The following is an 11,747-nucleotide window of genomic DNA, read 5'->3' on the forward strand; positions in this document are numbered from 1 at the left end:
ACGTCATTTTCGGTGACGTAGGGACTTGAAGCCACTCAACTGCTGCTTTGACCAGACCCACACGACGTTGAAGCTGGTCGACTTTGGCTTTTCGCGGCTCTTCCGCGCCGACCCGAGCACGTCGAAACACCCGACAGCGACGCCACGGACAACCACGACCACCACCGACAAAGACCTCGACACTCGGCGGACGAACCTGCCGCTGTTCAGCAGTGCCACGTCCCGGTTTTCTCGACTGCCCGACCCGCCAAACGAGTCCAGCGACGGCAGCTCGAGTCCGGCACTCCTCATGACGTCGCGCGTCGGCACTGTGTGCTGGGCGGCGCCGGAGGTCTTGTCCGAGGAAGAGCAGACCATGTACAGCCTCAAGGTCGACGTGTACAGTTTCGGGATCATTTGCTGGCAGCTCTACACAGGCAAGCAGCCGTACAGCGACATCCCTGGCAGTGTCTTGGCCGTCGAAGAGGCGGTGCTCCAGGGGACGCGGCCTCGCATCCCGGACGACTGCCCCGTGCACTTTGCCAAGCTCATGCGGCGCGCGTGGCACGCCAACCCGGACCGACGCCCGTCCTTCGCCGACATCGTCAGGGTGCTCATGGGCGAACTCAACCAATTCCACCTGTACGGCACGGCGCGGAGCGAGCCACCAAGTCCATGCGACCTGGACTAGCTCTCGTTCCCCCCATCTATTTAATGCGCTATATGACGCAACGTTGGCCCTCCTTTGCCAATATATCTTGCCCAGGCAGCCTCGCTATTGTATAGCGTAGGCTGCCACGTAAGACACACACTCTGCCAATGTTGACGATGATGGTCGCGTGGCGAGGGATCGATTTGGCAGCATCTGATTGGTGGAATGCTCACCGGAACTTGGCTCATCCAATCAAATCACGTCACCTTGGGACCTGATGGTGTCGTGGATTTTGCAGCGTGCGCGGCGGCGTCGTCGGCGCTGGACGCATTATGAGTTCTGCCATGGCGTTCAACTTGGCAACACTCCTCCATCGAGCGCAAGCCATGTCCAGCGATGCATTGCACCGAGCGCATGCCGTGTCGAGTGATGCGTTGCATCGGTTTCAATCCAATGTTCTCCATCCCGCGGCCGCCGCATCGACCGCTAAGCGCGACCGAGCACAGTCCGCGATTGTGTCCATCTTTGTGCCAGATCATGCTGTGCCAGTGAAACCAGACACGTCGAATCTCTTGCAACATACGACAGTCGACACAACCTTCCTCATGACCCGCGGCCTCTCGGAGGAGCTCGTATTGACCATTGCAAGCTACTTGGACGCCGCGTCCCTCTGTCGCCTACAGCAAACCAGCCGTCAGTGGCGACATCACATCGTCATGCACGCCCCAACTTTGTGGCAAGGACTGGCCTGTAAAGAGCTCGGCATCGACACACCATCGAGCGGCGTCATGGGGTACCTCGCTGCGTATCAGACCGTCCTGGAGCGCGAAGTACGCCACGTCACCCACGTGCGAGCCCCGTACGAGGCTCTGGAGCACCACTGCTTGTCCGAGCCAGAGGACCACGGAATCATCGGCATGTTCTGCGACGTGTGCTACTTTGATGATGCTCGCATTGGACAAGCCATTGCCACGCAGCGATTTGGCGCGATGGCGATGGTGGTGGTGCAGCGGCCACGGCATGTGCAGCGCTTCCGCAAGGCGTCCAACTATGTCGGTCCGATCAACTTCGTCCCACTTGAAAACCCCCATTGGCCGTCGATCGAACTCCCAGTGGTCGAGAAGTGTGGGGGATTTCTCGGGTATGCCTTCGACCTGGTGCGCATGGTCCCTGGGTACGACCACCTCAAACCCACCGTCATTCGGACTATCCTGAAGAACATCATGGTGTTTGACACGGTCGCAAACGCCACCGCGTACATGAGCACAGCCTCGACCTCCGCGCCCTACGTGACGTTAGACAGTGCCGACCGTCCGTTTGACTTGAGCTTTGCCTCGCCATTGCGAGACAGCTTACGATGCCTGCCCCTCGACCAGAAGTTACGACGTCTCACGCGGCTGCGCGAAAACACACGCCATGCCATCGCTTACATCCAGTACGGCCGCTAACGCAACTACTGGAATCGATATTTATCTCTCCAATGTCAGTGTCGCCACTCGAGTTGACGCGCATTCCCACAGATATTCCACACCCGCAGGTCTTCCACTCAACACGTGTTTGGGTGTGTGTTCGTTCTAATCTTAACTTGAAATGCCTGTTTCCTATCCCCGACCTCGACCGCCACGTCCGCCTCGGCCGCCTCGGCCACCCGACGGCCTTCGGTGTTCGGCCTTGAACTTTAGATCTTGGACGCCACGCTTCTTCCGGGCCATGTTGGACGAGTCCGGGCCACGTGGCACGCGCTTGGTGTGGCTCTGCGGAATATAGCTCATTTCACGCACCATGCCGGAGGATCCGTTGTCATCGAGCTTTTTCATGACGCTGCGCTCTCGTCCCTTGACACGTTCGAGCTTGACACGTTCGGCCAGGGGAAGTTTACTCAAGTGACGTCGCTCCTTCTGTGCGGCGCGGTCGGCGGCCGACCCGAACCCGACGACGTTCTTGATGGATTCGCCCTTGGCGAGTTCAAAAAACTTGGGCGCTTTCACAACCTTTTTTGCAGGCGGGCGGCTCGATGGCGCGTCATCGTCGTCGCTCGCATCGTCCTCGGAAGAAGAAGAGGCATCGCTTGGTTTGCCTTCCTTCTCGTCCTCGACCAAATCGAATCGATCTTCATCCTCGTCATTGTCGCTATCGACGTCGTCCGTGCGCTTCTTTTTGGTAAACTGCGCGTTCGGATGCATCGCGCGGTACGTGTCGCTGTCTTCGTCAACGTAAAAGTCGGCCGACGAAAAGAGTTTGGAAAAGCGGTCGTCGCCCAGCGGGTTCGTCGCTAGGTCCGCGTCATTGGCCACAGCCTCGCCCTTGGCCGCTTTCTTGGCTTGCTGGGCCAGCAGTTGCTCCGCATACGCTTTGTTGACCTTGGGCAGGCGGCGCTGGATCGTGATACGGTTGGCCTGTTTCGCCTCCAACTTTTGCTTGATCTTTTCTTTACGATACGTATCGTACGCCAAGGGCTCGGCGACCGCATGCACCTTGCTGTACAGCCGGGCGTCCATGAAGAAACCGTGCATGTACGCTTTTAAGAGCGGCGTGCCCATGAGGTGTTCCAGACCGAGCTGCTGCAGCTCCTGCCGTGTCACAAACTTGTAGTCGTCATATACAGTCGTTGTCGCTTCTTCCTCAAGCTCCTCCGTCAAGTTGTCCAGGAACGAGCACCACTTGGGCGCAATACCGAGCTCAGGGATGTAGTACGCCATGACCCGTTCCTGCTCGCCGGCGACCATGAGGACCCCGGACATGCCATTGCTCCCTGGGACCACGCACACGTCGCGGATATCGGCGGACGTTTCGAGGTTCGTAAACAACGAACCAGTGTGCTTGTCCCAAATCTTGATGCACTTGGAGTCCGACGACAGAATTTGCTTGGACGGGCCTTCATGGAACGCCAGGTCCACGATGGGCAGCCCGTATTGATGCGTCTTGGTTAGCAGAGGCGTGGACGACCGCAGATCGTATAGCTTGACCTCGCCGGTGTGGGTGCCAACGGCAAACGTGAGCCCATCGACATCGTAGGCCAGAGCTGTGATGCCTGTCGTCGCCGCCGCGAGCGACCCCGCCCGCGTCTGACTCCGCGTATCCCACATCTCGACGACACCGTTGTCGCCACCAGCCCCGAGAAGCTGATGCAAGGGGTTCAATCGTACGACATTGACTGCGGGCATGTCGGTCTGCAGGCCAGCCAAAAACTGTCCTTGGTCCAGATTGAGGCGGTAGATCTCGGAATCCGACGCCCCCACGTACAGGTCGCAGTTGCCGCGGTGATACACCATGTCACGACCGGCTTTGGGAATGCGCACGGACGTGTGGGTCCCGTACGGGGCATGGAACGCAATGGATCGGTCCAACTGGAGTAATGCAAGTTTGCCAAAGTCCTCCGAGAGACAAATGAGCCGCACAACTTCGCTGTCCAGACGCCGTTCGAACTTCAAACTCAAGTCTCGGACGTCGTACACTTTGATCGACGGTGGGTACGTGCCGGATGCGATCACGTAATGGCCGTCAGGCGACATGGTCACTCGCTGCGACGACACGGGAAAGTGAAAGTCCTGCAACAGCTCCAGGCGACGACGGTAGTCTTCGTCACGGGATAGTGCTTTGCGCGTCTTCTGAGCAAGCCATTGCGGCAACGTCTTTCCAGCGCTCAAGTTGTAGATTTTCACGCCATTCAACGACTGCGCGGCCAGTCCCGACATGTCCGCCGCCTCGGTAATGCCAACGATTCAAGTGGAGCATACCGGAATTGGGACGAAATCATTGGTGCCGAGACTCGGAGCGTCTGATTGGTAGGTTTCAGCCAATCGAATCATTCCAATTCAAACCCTTGTCTCAAACTCGAAAGACAAAAAACACAGAACTTTACTGTTAATAAACCCTTAAGCCCTGCAATTTTTCCGACCAATTTGGCAATACATATCACGTGATGGCGTAACGTTGGGGTCACAGTAATCATTTCGAATAATGCTCGCTCCTCTCGTATTACCGCGGCTGCTGGCACGAAATTAGCCGGAACTTCTTTTTTAAGTACTGTCTTTTTTCTTCCTTAATGAAAGAGCTTTACAACCTATTAGCCTTCTTCCAATCACATTACTCGAAACTACTGGCACACAAAGTACTGTCCACTTGTGCGTTGGAACGATGGAGCTCGTGAGCGACGATCGTGCGAAGCGAGGCACGTCGCGCACCGAGTGCCTTGCCATGCTCGAGTTCTTGCGCATTCCGGACAACTATGCGTTGATGACTGGCAAGGCCTCCAAAGGAAAGTTGATGAAAGGCGGGCTGAGGCTCACAAAGGCCCACGGCCACGCCCTAATGGCCGATTATGTGAACATGGTCGTTCATGATAGCACGCAAACGTGGACTACGCAGGACGCAAAGTCCCTGTAATTGAATACATGAACGTCCTCATCAACACACATTCATCTAGATACGATGCTTACGTCTCGTCATATAAAAAAGCGCTTTGTTGGTGCGGTCCGAACAACAGCGGGCGAGGTCTCACTCAAAAGGACTACAAACGAAGTAAAACAAAAATTGAAGATGAATCTCACGAATTCAGTAGAAATCTTCACGATTGAAAGCAAGTTGAAGAGTATTTGTCCGTACTACAACGACATGAATGCGCTTTTTGGCGGACGCCAGAACTATCGACCATCCTTTGTGTTTGAAACGAACAATGACATCGGTAAATCTTGTGAATGCTTTGCCATTAATACTCATAGCTAAAACACGATTTCATGTAGTACGATAACAAGACAAATGGCAATGCCGGGGTTGTTGAGGACAGCGAACCAACAATAGAGCACGACCCCGACGACCACGACAACGGCGAGTACTGGGCAGACAACGACGCCCATGACCCTGGCCGCCTTGCAGCAAAAACGACGAGCCCGATGGCTGACATCAACGTGCACGGACCCGACGGCTCTAACGATGCGCCTGGCAAAGGGCCTGGGCCCACCAGCGACCATGCCCGCCCGCCAATAAATACAGAATGTTCCTCAACCAAATGCAAGATGTAGGCAAACGTAGTCTGGCAAACACGAACTTCTTGTACAAAGTCTCCTACAGCCATGAAAGGAAGAATCGAAAGCTGCCCGAGTGGGCGCAACAGCGTTGCACGTGGATACATGTAACGAGCACTGAGAAGCATACATCGAAGTTGAAGAAGCTGTCGTATATCGTCCTTTGTAGAAACTGATAAACGGGGATTGCATGCAACAATTGCTCGCACGATGGCGTCCAAGTCTGCCAAGATGGCCGATCTCTCAGAGCGCCGTGGCATCTTGCACAATGCAATCTAACATACGGATAAACTGAAATCGGTTGGTCTTGTTGACTCCCCTACGATTTTCGTTTCATAGTGGCCACCTTTGGTTTCGATTTTTGGAATCCTTGAAAATCAAAAGCAGACCAAAAATTCCCAATTTGACTCTCCCTAATTATTTCGAAGTTTTCACTGAAAAACACCAAAAAGAGTCCTGGATGCTCTCGACCACTGTAAATAGGTCCTCTTTATTCACGCATGACGACGGATGTTGTTGTGGACATTGGATCCTGTTCAGTGAAATTTCCACCAGCTCGATTCCGGCTGCACGATTCCTTTTTCTATGTCCAACTTACGGCAGGGCTTTTCTACACATTTGCCTCGACGTGCACGTGTCGCTGAGACAAAGGATGACGGTCCCCGGTGTGGAGTGAAGTCGTGGAGGTGTCTATTTTGGCCTGCTCAGTGGGCTGTAGAGGGCGCCACTTGCTCTTTCCTCGAGGAGTGGAAAATTCGTTGGACTATCGTAATATCTCCAGAGTCGCGACGTGACAAAAAATTAAATACTGAATGGGTCACGGACGCAACAAGTGCACAAGATTGTGGATAGTGTTGTCAATTCGCTTGTAGGGATCGCCGAGGCAGGCTTGGATTTTTCCCGCGAAGTCCGCCGCCGCTTCCGTGGGAGTGAATTCTGCGCCATGCATTCCGTAAGTTTCATCACAATCCAAGATAGATGTGCTCGCACACATACCCACGACGAGGGCCTCAACGACGTGATAAATATCGTGCATGTCTTGGAGCTCCAGCATGTTGGCGGGCAGCATGAGGACAAGCCATGTCGTGATCAAATGCACATGCTGGCGGAGCTCGTTCAATGCACGCCCGCAGAGCGAGACAAACGATAAATAGAACGGCGAGTCCGTCCCACCCAGCGCAAACGCCATTTCTTTCGTAAAGACAAACGGGGTTTGGTCGCGCTTGAAGTTCATCTATGCAGCCATGCCGTCCCATCAGTCCAACCGACGTCACAAGGCAAGCAGCGCATACATGATACTTGCAGTGCCCGAGAAAGTGGCCAAAGTCAATGTGAAAGTACTGGCCTCTCCGCGTCATCTACACACAACCTCGTCAATTCAAACGCCTCGACAATGGTTCGAGGCTCGACATACCATAATGTTGTCGTTGTGGCGATCGCCAATGCCGAGGACGTGAGTTGCAACGCAGTACCCGGCAGCGGACCGGCGAAACAAGTCAAGAGCTTGCATGTGCTGCTTGGGCGACGTATTGTGCGACTCGATCCATTTGGCAAAGCGCATATCTTGCATGGGTCCCAGGAACCCGCCTTCCTTGTGGATGGCGGCGGTCGTGACGGCATCGCCGACAACTTCGACCATGCCGCTGGTCGGCGACGTTGCGATGCACCCGTACAACTGGAGTTGGGTCGGGATGTTGGCGTCATCCCAGAGTTGTTGCATCAAGCCAAACAACTGGAGCGTCACCATGTCCTGGCGCACGTCGTCGCCGGCTTTAAAAATCACGCTGACCTTGGTACGGGCTGCAGTCTCCAGGGTGAGCCATAGCGGCCGTTTGGTCGATTTCAAAACCCGGCACTCCGACGTGGAAAACTCGACCAAAGTGCAATTCGAGAGCAATGGCAGCGAAACACGTCCGGCATACGACACGTTTAACGCACACAACCGCGATCGCAACAGGGAATCCAACGACGATACGCCCGACGACGTCGATGTCACGACTGCCGTTTGCATGTCCCGCGCAAGCCGATGCAGCTCGCGGCACAGCTCCAATTGGTTGACCAGCATTCGGCGCATCGACCGACCCGCCGCCTACACAGATCCAGTTGACTTTCCATCGGCTATGACAAACGCTACGGACCATCAAATAGGCCTGTTCCAGCAACTGGAATCGTTGCGTGTATTGAGGCACAAACGTTTCAACGTGCAGCGCCCAGAAGAGCGGCGCACCCAGCACCACCGCGGCGTCTATTGCCCGGCGGAACACCCACGTCACCAACCGACTGGCTGCGTACGGTTCCCACTTCATGCATTGCACTACAAGCCCACTGTGTCAACAACTTGCCTTCCCAAACCTTTCATCCTACCGAGCTGAGGCAACACCGTTGCGAGCGCGGCGTTGTCGAGGGCTACGTCGAGCTTTTCAATGGCAAATTCTCGTACCATGGACAAATGGGCTAGCGGTCGACCAAGCAGAATAATGTACTCGGTCGGGTGCGCCGGTGGCATCGTCGACTCAAGCAACATCGCGAGGTCGTCGTGGTAGGCAGGGAGGATCCATTCACGGCACGTGAGCAAGCGCGGCAGGACAGAAAAGGTCTTGGGCATTGTCTGGCGATGCTGCCACAGCAGCGATCTCTGGTACGAGCTCAAGGTAAACAATGGGTCCTGTGCCATGCGTTCCAGCAGCCATGGAAGGGATGACACGGTCGAAATTGTCGCACTGTCGTCGTACGCAGTGGCGTCGTCGCTAAGGCTCGTCCCCCGAAAGCTCCAGTGCATGTCGATGCTCTTGCGCGATGTCACGGAAGACGTTGCCACGCGAAGTGTATGCAGCCAGTCGTTGCGTGCATGGCGCGTTGCGACCCCTAAGACAAGGGTCGTGGTCGCGTCCACGTCGATGGTGAACGCGTACGTCGTGTACACTTTGCGCGTCGAGTTGGATCCAGCACGACTCGACCGACGGCTCGAAGAGTTAAGCTTGTCCGCGACGTCAAAGCTCGATGCACTCGTGAGAGAATAAGTTGTGGCATTGGATGCTGAAGAGCCAGCAACTTGGTTGCCATCGTGACGCGGCGGGTAGAGAACGATATGGCCGTGGTTTGTCACCACACACCACTTGGAATTCCATTGTGCCCACAGTGCGCCAAGCTTTCCATGACTTGAGCCACCACTGCTTCGCAAGAGGTAGACAAATCCTTGCTTCATGATGGCGGGATCGCTCATGGCTGTAGAGAGCACTCGGCTCGGCTGGCGGGCAAACTCCACGTCTTTCCATGCACATTCCATCTACTCACGTGTGAGCACATCCAAGGCAGAAACAAATTGCAAACGCACATGCAGGGACGGAGCTCCGTAGGCTACTCCGAGCGGCAGAGGCCCATGCTGCAAATCGAAAGTCGAGTTGAGCAGTTGCAGGTGGCACTGGCCATCGACGAGCTCGCCGTCCACGTGACGGAGCTGCATCCCTGTGGTTGCCACTTTTTTCCATGTGCTGGCATCATCTCCTATCAAATAACCTTGAGTTCTTGGAAATTCGCAGGTGAATACCTGGCCCATCATCTTCGGGTTGCACTGTCACGGCATATGCAGTGCAGACAAGCCGCCACGACGACGACAACGAAGCAGTATCGACGTTCCACAGCGTGTACCACACGTTTTCGAGGTGACGACTGTTGTCGGGCATGAGCGAGAACGGCGCCGTGTCGACGGTGCAATGCACATGCGACCCTTCGGTAACTTCCAAACGAAGCACAAGTGCAGCGTTGTCCGGGCGATTTGCGAGGTGTCGCTGGCCATTCTTGACGTCGACAAGTTGCTGAAACACATTGCAGATCTTGTGCAGGCGAACGTTCAACGCATTTCTTGTCGACGTTGTCGAAGTCAACATGTGAGGGTCGGGATATGGCACTGCCGTGAGCAGCAATGGCGTTCCTGGCGTAGCAAAGTCTTCCAAAGATGCAGACGGGTCGGTCCAGTACTGGCTCGTGCCATTCACGTTGATGCAATACTTGTCGTCTTCCAGTCCCATATGTCTCATGCACTCGGCTACACTCCAATCTGTTCGCAGCGTCGTCTCCAGAGTCGGGGCGTCTTTGTGACTCTATCAGCGCTGGCATGACCGACGATTGAAGCTGCAACATCGTACCTTGATCTGCAACGTGCCTTCATATCCGAGGGGCCGGGCATGCCGCAGCAGCGCTCTCCACCTGAAGAACTCCCGCTCGTCTGCGAGAGCAAGGAATATATAGATGCTTGCGCTCACGATGAGCAGGCTGTGGGGTTCGAGACATGACGGTTCAATGGCAGAGACGTCGTCGATGTGAAGAAGGTGTGTCATCGCTGCGGGGTGCTTGCCGAGGAAGAGGACGTGTCCGCGGATCTCGAGGAACTGGCGCTTGACTTTGAATTTATGGTTGCGTTGGTTGTGCATGTCGACAAGGACAAGGGACCTGTATGTGATGGGTTGATTCGACTGGGTCGACGTGTCGACGTGTGCACATCCAACGGTAGTGGGGACATCGCTTGGGCATATAGTGGACGTGGTGCAGTTCAACTGGTTGTTCGTCCCTCGCACCGCACGATGCAGCGCCGTCACTTCCGGCACCACCATGCCGTAGTTCCACATCATACTCTACCGCGGGCCGAAATCGAAAATGCCGAAAACGCGCGGTGAAGTACTACTAGATACATAATAAATTAGCCGTATCACCACGCAGTATACAAACGCCAAGTATAAAGTCTGCGCCAGTCGCAAATTCCACCTTACTTGACAGAACATGACGTCGTTGCGGCGGGAATCGCTGGAACACTGGGTGTGCTCTGCGGCCAGTCGCGCCCTTCCCGAGTCTCGTTCGCGTTCTCCATCGCAGACACGGCGCCACCGGCGAATGCGAGCCAGACACGAGCGTTTCTTTATTTCCTGGCGTGCAAGGTAACACACCCACTTGCCTCGTCGTGACGGGGGTCGGTCGTGTCACACGGCCTGATCGTTTTTCGAACCGACCGCAGCAACGTACATAGCTCCAATCCCTCCGTATACATCGCTTCCGTCGCGCATCTCCGAACCATGGCGCGCGGTGGCGGAGGTACGGCAGCACGCGCGGACTACTGGGTGCCGTCGATCGTGGTTGTGTGCTGATAGGAACGACGCGGTGTGCCTCGACCTCATCTGACATTGTAAGAATTCGCCCAACATGATTAAACGCATACGTTAAAAGCCGATTTTTACCTACCGTTCCACTGCCCCCTGTCCATCAAATGGACACGTGAACAGCATAAAGATAACGCGTCGTTGCCGTGCGTTGAGCGTATCGCACGTGTCCGTAAAGGTCATCGCGACCGAAGATGTCTCGGTGACGATTTCTCTTGCTCCTGTGGATCGGGACGTCCCCGCTACATCGCGTTCGTGTTTAACGCGTTTTTTCGCCATATGCCGTCGTCGCGACGTTTGGACATGTGTTGACGCAATAGGGCGCCGTTTAATAATACCACAGTGGATATATTATGGTATCATATGTCCGACGGCGATGTATCTCACCTTGCGCGCTCACCTGTTGTTTGTGGAGTCGACGGCCGATAGCCCAGCGTGTGCCTTTCAATGCATTCGTGGCATGCTCCGACCGCGTCACGAGATTCGGTTGCGGTGCCAGAACGAACGACCTGCTCGATCGCAGTGCTGCTCGTTGTAGCGCCGACAAACTGCTATACGGTACACCATGTATCTTAAAGTGCTTGCCTGAGCGGACGCGCCGAGGGCGGGCTCAGCTACTATCTATCAGGTCCGATAGACCCCATTCCAGCGTCCCCAACGCCGAATGCCTCGCACAGAACCTTGGTTTTCATGGGGGCTACATATGCTTCACAGAGTTCCCGCGATCCTCTCCCTATCCATCGCGTTGTCGCGTCGTCCTGCAGCAATTCCGCGAACGCTTCTGGACGCAGACGCTGTGCCGACAGACACAGCGCGACAGTGGCCTGACAACGGCCCAGCGCCCCAGCCACCTCGGTCCGTGAATGGATCCGCATCCAGCCAATCAGACGCTGGTATTTCGCCGAACCGACGACACGTCTGACGTGGCAGGATGTGGGAACA

General features: G+C 55.5%; 5 protein-coding genes across 5 annotated transcripts in view; 3 read left to right on the top strand and 2 right to left on the bottom strand.

Annotated features, from left to right (window-relative positions):
* The window catches only part of H310_12163 (TKL protein kinase), a gene marked incomplete at both ends in the record, with an annotated part of 3,169 nt that extends 2,499 nt beyond the window's left edge, over positions 1 to 670 (top strand). Inside the window, one exon of the mRNA XM_008879144.1 lies at positions 22 to 670. Coding sequence (XP_008877366.1) covers positions 22 to 670 — 649 coding nt within the window. The remainder of the gene's footprint in view (positions 1 to 21) is intronic.
* A 236-nt stretch (positions 671 to 906) lies between these two features.
* Positions 907 to 4,404, top strand: H310_12164 (hypothetical protein). Its single transcript, XM_008879145.1, has 2 exons — positions 907 to 3,426; positions 3,565 to 4,404. Exon 1 carries the CDS (start codon positions 964 to 966, stop codon positions 2,077 to 2,079), a length of 1,116 nt encoding a protein of 371 aa, XP_008877367.1. The 5' UTR covers positions 907 to 963; the 3' UTR covers positions 2,080 to 3,426; positions 3,565 to 4,404.
* H310_12165 (hypothetical protein) lies at positions 2,117 to 4,512 on the bottom strand. Its single transcript, XM_008879146.1, has one exon. It carries the CDS (start codon positions 4,324 to 4,326, stop codon positions 2,233 to 2,235), a length of 2,094 nt encoding a protein of 697 aa, XP_008877368.1. The 5' UTR covers positions 4,327 to 4,512; the 3' UTR covers positions 2,117 to 2,232.
* Positions 4,513 to 4,711: 199 nt separating this feature from the next.
* Positions 4,712 to 5,272, top strand: H310_12166 (hypothetical protein). Its single transcript, XM_008879147.1, has 2 exons — positions 4,712 to 5,152; positions 5,193 to 5,272. Exon 1 carries the CDS (start codon positions 4,769 to 4,771, stop codon positions 5,015 to 5,017), a length of 249 nt encoding a protein of 82 aa, XP_008877369.1. The 5' UTR covers positions 4,712 to 4,768; the 3' UTR covers positions 5,018 to 5,152; positions 5,193 to 5,272.
* A 771-nt stretch (positions 5,273 to 6,043) lies between these two features.
* Positions 6,044 to 10,800, bottom strand: H310_12167 (hypothetical protein). The gene is made up of 9 exons (XM_008879148.1): positions 9,801 to 10,800; positions 9,203 to 9,755; positions 8,990 to 9,159; positions 8,020 to 8,941; positions 7,794 to 7,969; positions 7,070 to 7,744; positions 6,948 to 7,013; positions 6,652 to 6,889; positions 6,044 to 6,591 (listed from the first exon to the last, which is right to left on the bottom strand). Exons 1-9 carry the CDS (start codon positions 10,281 to 10,283, stop codon positions 6,473 to 6,475), a joined length of 3,402 nt encoding a protein of 1,133 aa, XP_008877370.1. The 5' UTR covers positions 10,284 to 10,800; the 3' UTR covers positions 6,044 to 6,472.
* Positions 10,801 to 11,747: the final 947 nt, after the last annotated feature.

Source organism: Aphanomyces invadans (genome assembly GCF_000520115.1).
Source record: "Aphanomyces invadans strain NJM9701 unplaced genomic scaffold supercont1.36, whole genome shotgun sequence".
Classification (NCBI taxonomy): domain Eukaryota; phylum Oomycota; class Saprolegniomycetes; order Saprolegniales; family Verrucalvaceae; genus Aphanomyces; species Aphanomyces invadans.